The following is a 9,244-nucleotide window of genomic DNA, read 5'->3' on the forward strand; positions in this document are numbered from 1 at the left end:
TGAACAAATTTTTGGTCAATAATACACCAAAGACAAAAAGTAGATTCATCATGATTGATGAATCAAATAACCAACCCACCTATCAGCATGTTAAAGAATATCATAAGATGCAGAATCTAACAGTCCTAAAATTGATTAATTAATTAATGTCATGACTGCAGTACTGTGCAAAAGTCTCACCCCTCATTTATTTATATTTTTCTTCCAAGGAGCCAGACTTTTGTCATTCTTTAAGTAATCTTGAGCAAAACTTGAAGGTTTTCTGAAGACGCATGTTTCTGCTGCTTGTTAAAATCACTTACCTATTGGGACAAACCAGTGTTATGTTGACACAAGCTACTTATCAAAGCACCAATTTTAAATTGCACCTTTAAGGGTTTTTTGTTTTCCTTTCTTTTTTGTGGTTTAGCCATTTGTAATCCTTACTGTTCAATTTGGAAGCACTTTTTAAAAACAGTTTGGACTGAAGAAGAAGTAGTCAGGCTTCTGGGGGAGACAAGGCATTTATTAGAAGTCCATTTCCTGAATAATACCAACAATGTTTCACACAAAGTCTGGCAATGTTTCAGTATTTTCACTTCCCAAGATCAACATTACAAATGAACAACAAGTATGGCACATTTAAATAGACACCATCACCTGTGAGGGGGATTAATTAAGACATTCAAACAAAGTTTCAAATGAAGACTCTCATTCTGCTGAGTGCATCTATACTGTAATTATACTTTCTAAAACGAGACAGTTCACTCACTGCACAGGACTTCATACGTCTGCGACACATTTGTTTGGGTAGAGAGGAAGGAAAATGGTACATGAACATTTACAAAATGGTTAAGAAATACAGTTCACGCATATACATTTGGAGAGTGGCAGTCAAATACAGTTCATCTAAAAGGTAAAAAGCTAGTCTCACATGTCATGTGCAGTTTCCTTCAGGCTTGTAAATGTAAAGCAACAGCTTCCCATTCAATCAAATGGTCCAATGACATTGAAGTCCCATTTGTGTTCCTATAATGCTTGGTGCATCCGTTTCTATTGATGAGAAAAGCATCCTGAAAGAACTGGATAGTGAGCCACCTTTAAAGACTGGAATTTCATAATCAGCCCCATTGATTGCCAGCAGTGCCAGCAGTCCCAGCAGCATCGCCAGTCCCTCGTCACCCATCAATGTGGAAGAAAAACCCCCCCCAAAACAATAAAACACTAGAATTGCAAAAAAGGTGGGGGCAAAATAAGAGGAGAGGTCATCACGAAGTCATCTGTCTACGCACTTTGTTAAGCATGTCCTGTAAGCTGAAGTTGGCTAAAGGAGGTAATGAGGTTATAATGGCCCCTCTCCTCATCTGTCAGCTCCATGTTTCCAGGCCTGACCACCACCACAACATTAATGCCGGCTTCTTCTGCAGCTTTGGCCTCTGCAATGACAAATGCAGTCACGTTAAAAAAAAAAGTACACAGTTTTTTGCCCTTAACAGAATATTATTATCAAGACGTGACAATAAACAGAAGTGGCCAATAGGAGTCTCTTTGAAGACGGGTGTCAGACGGATTCAAAACCTCAACACAAAACGACTACTTTGAACATTTCAGTGTTTCACAAAGCCTCACTTTGCCGATCACTGCCTTCGTCCCACCGATCTATTCATCCTGGTAGTCTTTATGTTATCTTACTAGCAGACAAACACCAGACCAAACGGAGAATATTATCATTGCTAACATACTTACCCCGGGTGACGTCTGTCAGGAATGTGATTTCCTCAGGCTGACAGCCAATCCTCTCTGCAATTCTCTCATAGCTCTTTGCGTCCACTTTAGCCCCTATACTGGTGTCAAAGTGACCGTCAAATAACTGAAAAGAAAAAAAAAAATCAAACCATCAGATTAGACAATATCAATAACAAAAACAACAAGAGCTTACAATTTGTTTTAGCCATTAACAGCTCCTCCAATACAAAAATGTTACCTTCTTATAAAAAAATAATAAACAAAATTAAATAAAATAAAAATAGAAACTATGTGTAAGCAAAGGTTGTGTTTGCACTAAAGTAGGAAAGGGGAACAAACTTCTAGAAGATCTCCTTCAACAGAGTATCCAAATAGAAGTTTCTGTGCCTCCACGCTTCCAGAAGAGTAGATGTAGACTTTCAGGCCACGTGCTCTCCATGTTCTGATAGATGGAACTACATCCTGATAGACCCTGATTTTAAAAAGGGATGGGGGAAAAAAAGCAGCTTATTATTATGTTTTTGTGGGGTGGCGGTGGCGGGTTATCTCTACTTCTGACAAACAAACCAAATTATGACCCAAACCCGAGTAAAAGCGTATATGAATTTCAAAAGTGAGGAAAATGATCAGTGTACTTACTCGCCTTTGATTCTCCCAGATGCATAAGCTGACCTCCACATGTGACCCTGAAACTGTTTGAGCGCTGTGGACTTCCTGTCTGCTGCCATCTGCCACAGAACATTTTCTACTACTTCCCTAATGGCCTTCTCCTCATCTGTGTGAACTGTCTGGTCCACAGTGTGCACAGGACACGCCCGGTTCTGTTTCATGTCCTCTTCAATCTGCCGTGACAGTCAGCCTTTTTGTTAAAAGAGCACTAAGGGATGTTCCCTGGTTTACTTGGTGGATTAAAACAGGTATGTCAATATTCATTAAAAAAAAAAAAAAAAAAAAAAAGGCAAGCAATTCAGAAAATAAAGGATAGAAGCTGAATATGTAAGAATTCTTCAGTACCCAAATAAAGGTTTTCCCTCCTTTGTTCACTAGCTGCTGATAAATAACAAACTGCATTCCTGCCAGGCTGAGTAACAGCCTGGATTTCATTCTTCCAGTAGGGAATCACACTTAAAAACATGTTTGCTAGCTACCTGTTTCTTTAGTAGATGAACATCTTGTTTGCACTCGTCTTCTTCCCAGTGAGTGGACAGGTAATCCTCAAGATGCTCTTTGATGTACGGAAAAAGGATATCCTAGAAATGAAAATATGGACACGTGACAGCAAAAATAAATAAATAAAACATAAAACCCACACTAGAGCCTGAGTGATTTGTCAGCAGATCGAGATCACCTATCTGCCAATCCGTATTTATAGCAGCGAATAAATTTTAATTTTAATAACAGAAACTACAGAAGAGATGGGAGAAACATCCTTCAACCAGAGTTGATGTCCATAGTTTGTCCACCAGGGGGCCTTACAAAGACTTACAAACAAACAACAACCAGCTGATCCGAGCAGTCAGGCAGCATACATGAGTAAATAAATAACAACATACAACAAATGTTAGAGAAATGTGATTGTTTCCCGTGTTGGAAAGCCGATGAACTTGAAAATGGGATTGTTAAATCACCATGTTGTTCTTAGAGATCTTATGCTTAGGCTCTAATTCAGTCTCTCTAGTTGGAAAATACCAACAGAACAATGTTTATTGATTCCTGTTTTAAAAGCCTTTTCCTTCATTTATGGTACAGCTGTTGTGTCTGTTTGCACAGACATTTGCCTACCCAGAGAAGAGTTTTTTTTAACCTACGCAAATGTGGTTCAATGTAGCTCTTGAAAAACCCAACAGTGTGTAGCTCAATGTTGATGAGCATTGTGAATGGTGACTTCACATGTCCATGTCTATTTCTAACGCACTTCCGTATTCTAAGACACAAAGCAAAGAGGCTTCCATGAAAGTAAAAACATTACATGAAACTGCTAATTACAACACTTCTTGTGTGACATGAACGCAGCGTTAGGTGTGTTCGTTGTCAAACGGTATTTCTGGTTATATAAAGCAAATATAGACATTTGTAGAAGCAAATCAATAAAATTGCATTATATTCAGGAGATAGAGAGACCCTGTGAAGTTTTGTTGGTTTAGATGTGTGCTACCGGTGACAGGCAGCTGTTAGCATAGCCGCACAACCGTGCAGACTTCGTTTGCATTTCACGCTGCTTACCTTCACAAATGTAATCGGTGTGGTGGTGCCTTCAATGTCGAGCAGCAGGGCACTACTGCAGGCAGGAATAGAAACAGTGGCCATTTTTACTGGGTGAGTCTGCAACGGCTCTTGTTAGCTGACGTTAGCTTACTAATTAGCAGCACCGCGGTGGAAGAACCAGGCTGGACCCGGTCCTCGCTGTTTTTACAAGACTAACAGATCAAGCAGACTACAGATTATGCACGCGCTAACAAATATATCTGGTGGTAAGCCACTAACTAGCAATCACTTCACAGCTAACAAACAGGGCAGTAATATGCACACATGGCCAGCTCCGTCAGTTCAGACTCCACGCCAGTAGGCGGCGGTACCTTAATAATGAACAACAAGTAAAACAACAATAAGAATTTGTTTATTTGTTTAAAACGTTATTTAAAATCGATATTCCAACACTCAGTTTACTTGTCTGTGCCATTTTATTAAATGAAAGCATGTTTTGCATTTGGTATTATTTATTGGTTAACATTTATGTCAGTATAAAGAAATGTGCGAAGACAACAGGGGACTATTTTATATGAAAGTGTTTTATTTGTCCTACAACAGCAATACTGAAACTATGCCAGAGCAACACTGTAATGCAGAGGTAGTAGTATAAGGTACACCTGTTAACTGATCATTAACACAAATATCTAATTAGCCAAGTAAGTAAACTAAAATTTTATTTGTATAGCCCCTTTCAAGATAAAAAATTACAGGGCTATAAAAGGGCTATCTTAAATAAACCAAACATGAGTGAACAAAGGTGAATAAGTCTGCACAGAGCTGATGAGCTGATTTTAAGTCTCTATGAAACTTTTCAACTCATATACACTTTCACCAGTCTTATAACTAAATACTGTGATGGTGGTCTTGAGTTTGACATGTAATGAATCAGCTATTATTGTAATGTTTTAATGTAGTTAGTACTGTAAAACTAAAATAGGACTTGTTGTACATTTTCTATTTTATAGCCACAAGTTTGGTTAATATGTTATTACAACACATCTCTTTTTTGAAAAGCATCTCCAAACTTAAAGGCTGGACAGGAACAATTCAATTTATTGGTGACACTTACATAGTGCAAGTAAAATTCCATCACCATTAAATGTTTAGAAGTATTCATCTTCAAGATCATGATGAAGGGTCAGAGTGTATCTTTACACTTTCTGTGAGGATATTTTAAGTAATAAGTAATATATGATGTAGTGTCTTTTTGTTTTGTTTCAATTTCACTAACATGAATGTGGAAGTGTAAAGAGTGTGCAGCACAAGAGACTACAAGATCTCAGTTATTGAAGCACTGCAGGTTAAACCACGGCCACTTTGGCCACAGACACCCTTATCCATGCACATGTTTAAACTTTCCATGCACCTTTAAAGCTTGAAATGCACTCCAAAGTTACCTATGTAGATCACATGTTGATCAGACATTGCAGAGATCAGTAGATTCCTGGCAGGGTGATTAAAGACAAGCTTTTCATTGCTGATTTCAAAAGAAGGTGGCCAGCTCTCTTTTCTGAGCGTGAGATATTGTTATCATTATATTGTCTTGATTACTCCATTAAAAAAATAAATAAATAAAAAATTGTAAAGTGTTCAAATTTTTCATGAATATTCACCCAGAGCTGGAAATTGCAATTTTCAAATTGGATCTGCAGTTAAGAAAGCGCACCACTCCCACTTCTGATTATTTCACATTGTTTTAACTAAAATGAATCAGAAAATAAAAATGCATTTCATGGATTTCATTGTTGTTATTATTTTCCTACATCATATTGTTGTGGTCCACCAAATACTTTTTTCACATTTTACTGTAATTCTTAAATGTTTGCAGGTGGAAGCAGAGTTTGCCTGCATCACCACTGTCCTACATCCAAATTCATGCAGCAGCTAGAATTCTGTGCGGGTTATTTTTGGGTGCTATAACTTTTGGTGTTTCTTCCTGTTATTCTTTTTATAATAACCTTTTCTCACAAGATTTTGTTTACAAAGTAAGTAGATTTGGAAAAATCTCCCTAAACCTAAGATTTAAACTGTTTAAAGTGATACTTTCAGCTGCAGAAACTATTAAAAGTTTTGGGTATTGTGGACTTTTCAGTGATTACTTTTTGTGTTTCTTACTGTAGTTGTTTTTTTACTAGTGTTGTTTACTGCATAATACAACAATAATCTTACACATCGCCCTCTTCTTTGCGGCAGTAAGATGCCATTTAAACTAAAAGAGCTTGTGTACTGAAGGTGCTAATTGTTTATCTCAGTGACGACCCAGAAACCCTCATAAAGGAGAACATGATAAGTTTAGTGGCCTCTGCTTTCCACAAATTTGCTTTGTGGAAGCAAAGAGAATGTTTTTGCAGGTTTGTGTTCTGGCTAAAGATTAATTTCTTTTTATTTTGAGAACAACCATTAGGGAATGCACCAGGTCCAGAACCCACAGACAAACTTGAAAATGTTGGGCTAATCATTGAAAGTGTTGAAGTGCTCCATGACCTTGGTAACATTGCAATTCCAGTTGCCATTTTGTTTGGCCTCATTTACTCACTGGTCTTGAGCTACAGTTGAGCTACTTGAGTTCAGACAAGAAATTGCAAGAAAACAGAGGAGCACTGAAAGACTGTTAAGTGTAACTTTGAAATGGAACTGCAGAACACTTGGAACAAGGGTTTTTGTCCGCAACCATCAACAGAACTGGAATGTTTTTGATCCAGACATTGAGCTACTAATGGTCTTTGGAAACTATGTCTGAATATGTTTTAGCAGCTTTCAAATTGTTCATATGAGGTTTTTGTTTTATGTCAGTCAGGGAAGGGGGAAAAATAAAAATGGCGTCATGTCTGGGTGAGTTGCAGTGCTTCTCCAGCAGCTCTAGGTATCCTCCCCCATGTGGAGCCATATTAGCCCAACTATTCTCCACACCTGTTGGCAATTCAGCTGACGGTATTTAAGACCAGCGCTCTCAGTGAGTCTTCACCAGAATGTCTGCTAACATTAGCTAGTGCTGGGCCTTCAATTTGTGTACTTGTCGTTATTCATTCTTGTTGCGTTAACTTATCGTTTCTTGTGTCAAAGTACCTCTCAGACCATTCACTCATCTGTGCAGTTCCTCACCTACCTTTTCATTGCTGGTCACTCCGTCATTCAGATAACCTGCTCCACCTGCCTGCCCCCCCTGCTGTCACCTCTGGTCTTGGAACACTGTGGAACTCTGAACTCTCTGGATCACAGCCAAACGGACACTCACCCCGGCAGTTTCCCCCCCACGCTTCCTCCGACCTGCTCACAAGTAAGGCAGAAACTTGTTTCCACCTGTTTACTTGTCTTACCTCCTCCTAAATACAGTTAAATAACTTAATAGAACTAAATTCATGTTTTTATGCATTAATTAACACATTTAAGCATTTTTTTTTAGGAGGGGGTACTTTAATTAGGTCATTGCAGAGTGTACAGCCTGTAAGGGTTTTATAAAGAATGAGTTCTGCTGTGGGCCTCTCATTGCCTGTTTGTGGAAATAACAAATGATGAACTAAAGCCATGTCTTGACATTTTAAATTCTTAATTTATCTGATTATGTCATGATTAACATGGATGACATTTTTATTTCTCATAGCTGAGCTGGTGAGTCCAGTCAGTCTACGTCAGATGGTCGTCACAAATTTGAGGAACCAGCCTTTAAGCAGCAGCCATTTGGACTCTATAAACAATCAAATCCTCTCCCTTTACCATGACCTGGTTACGGGGTCCAAGGAGTTTCCTCATATTGCAGTCAGGGGATTGTTTCACTCAGAGCAGATGACGACAACTTTTACTGCTGTGCTGAAAAGTCAGAGGGAGAACACCACTCCATCTCCTTCTACAAGCTCACCAGCTGGTATGATGGTGCTGCCTGCAGGGTGCCACTTACATTCTCAGATCCTGACTCCTGTACTTCCAGACAAGGTGGATATTTATGCACTGAATACAGACCGGAGGAACTGTGTCCACACCTTGGTGACGGCCTCATCGTCACTAGAGTAATCTCTGCTCTTGATCGCACAGAAGACAGTGAGATGACAAACCACTGGAGAGTCACGGACTACAGCTCAGAGGCAGAGTTATCATGTCGGAGTTCTGCCAGTTTCTAAAGACGTTTAGACAGGGTGCGAAGAGAGAGGCTACAGAGGACGAGAGCAGGAGCCCCACTCCACCAAGGAAACTGAAGCCTTCCCTGGAGAACTTATTTTCTCAAGACTCTTTAAGTTTTAAGACTTTGGCATTGATTACATCAACTGCGTTGGACATATGGCAGGGCTGTGACTGGATGTTGAACCAGGGACATCTATTGTAGAGCCAACTGTAAATCGGTGCAAAATGAAGTAAGGATCCATAAAGACAGTGCCAAGTGGATCGGCAAGAATCAAGAAAGTGGTGAGGAATAAGTAATGTTTAATGTTGTCTCTAAAATGTCCCAAAATGTTAGAAAACATCTTTAAATTTTAACTTTTATTGTTGCTTTTCCGCTTTTTGCTTTTAAAAGTCAGAAGGGGGAAAAAAGAGAAACCACACAAAAGAATTTCTCTCATTAAATTACACTGATTTTTTTTTAATATTTTTATTTTTTTTTTATTAAAGATGCCAGCTTTTCATTTCCGGTTCTGGTCTCTTCACTGTGCTGTGCTCCACCACTCCTGCAACCTAGAACTGGTCTAGTAACTTGTGTCTTACAGTAACATAAGTGCTACATAGGGGCTTTAGCTGTCTAGCTCAAATTTCTCTCTACGATGTAGGGTTTGGATTTTCTCTCCTAAACTGATCGTCTGGCAGTCTCCGCCGGTCGATCTGCCTGAGTGTATGTTTTTCTGTTTTGTTTTGGCTCCCCTGCCTTCTCCTGTATGTGTGTTTTCCAGTGTGCCAGTTTATGGGCGTCATCAGGCCAGAAGGTCTTTCCCACGCTGAAGCCAGCCACACCTGTCTTCCATCTAGATTCCAGGTGCTGCTGATCACTTTCGCAAAGTGGTTACTAAACTGTTTGACTGAGCTTGAGTCAACGCTGGATCGTTCAGTTATCGAGTTAGTTATTTGGGTCCTGTTCTCACCACGCACCTTGACATAAATAATAAACACTTTGGTTTAGAAACTGCATTTTGTCTTTAGTTGTGTTATCATTGTCTAATATTTAAATTTGTTCAATGATCTGAAACACTTTTTTTACACCAATGTATGGACGTAGAAGTTCTGTTCAAAAACCATCAACAGAATCATTCCAACAATGTGAACCTGAAGCTGTCACTGCAACTCT

General features: G+C 39.1%; 1 protein-coding gene and 1 long non-coding RNA gene across 2 annotated transcripts; one reads left to right on the forward strand and one right to left on the reverse strand.

Moving 5' to 3' along the window:
• Positions 1-484: 484 nt before the first annotated feature.
• enoph1 (enolase-phosphatase 1) lies at positions 485-4,424 on the reverse strand. Its single transcript, XM_026173109.2, has 6 exons — positions 3,949-4,424; positions 2,874-2,975; positions 2,365-2,567; positions 2,065-2,197; positions 1,726-1,849; positions 485-1,415 (listed from the first exon to the last, which is right to left on the reverse strand). Exons 1-6 carry the CDS (start codon positions 4,030-4,032, stop codon positions 1,276-1,278), a joined length of 786 nt encoding a protein of 261 aa, XP_026028894.1. The 5' UTR covers positions 4,033-4,424; the 3' UTR covers positions 485-1,275.
• Positions 4,425-8,234: 3,810 nt separating this feature from the next.
• On the forward strand, positions 8,235-9,087 carry LOC145429964 (uncharacterized). Its single transcript, XR_013910325.1, has 2 exons — positions 8,235-8,373; positions 8,853-9,087. It is a non-coding gene; the product is annotated as an uncharacterized LOC145429964 (long non-coding RNA).
• The last annotated feature ends 157 nt before the right edge of the window (positions 9,088-9,244 follow it).

The sequence above is a fragment of the Astatotilapia calliptera genome, chromosome 7, assembly GCF_964374335.1.
Source record: "Astatotilapia calliptera chromosome 7, fAstCal68.1, whole genome shotgun sequence".
NCBI lineage: Eukaryota > Metazoa > Chordata > Actinopteri > Cichliformes > Cichlidae > Astatotilapia > Astatotilapia calliptera.

Excerpts from the sequence above, each read along its gene's own strand:
- enoph1 (XM_026173109.2), bottom strand. The coding sequence starts at position 4,032 with ATGGCCACTGTTTCTATTCCTGCCTGCAGTAGTGCCCTGCTGCTCGAC. Across the intron at positions 2,568-2,873 it reads TTCATCTACTAAAGAAACAG|ATTGAAGAGGACATGAAACA; the intron begins GTAGCTAGCAAA and ends CTGTCACGGCAG. Across the intron at positions 1,850-2,064 it reads TTGAAGGAGATCTTCTAGAA|TTATTTGACGGTCACTTTGA; the intron begins GTTTGTTCCCCT and ends TTTTCTTTTCAG.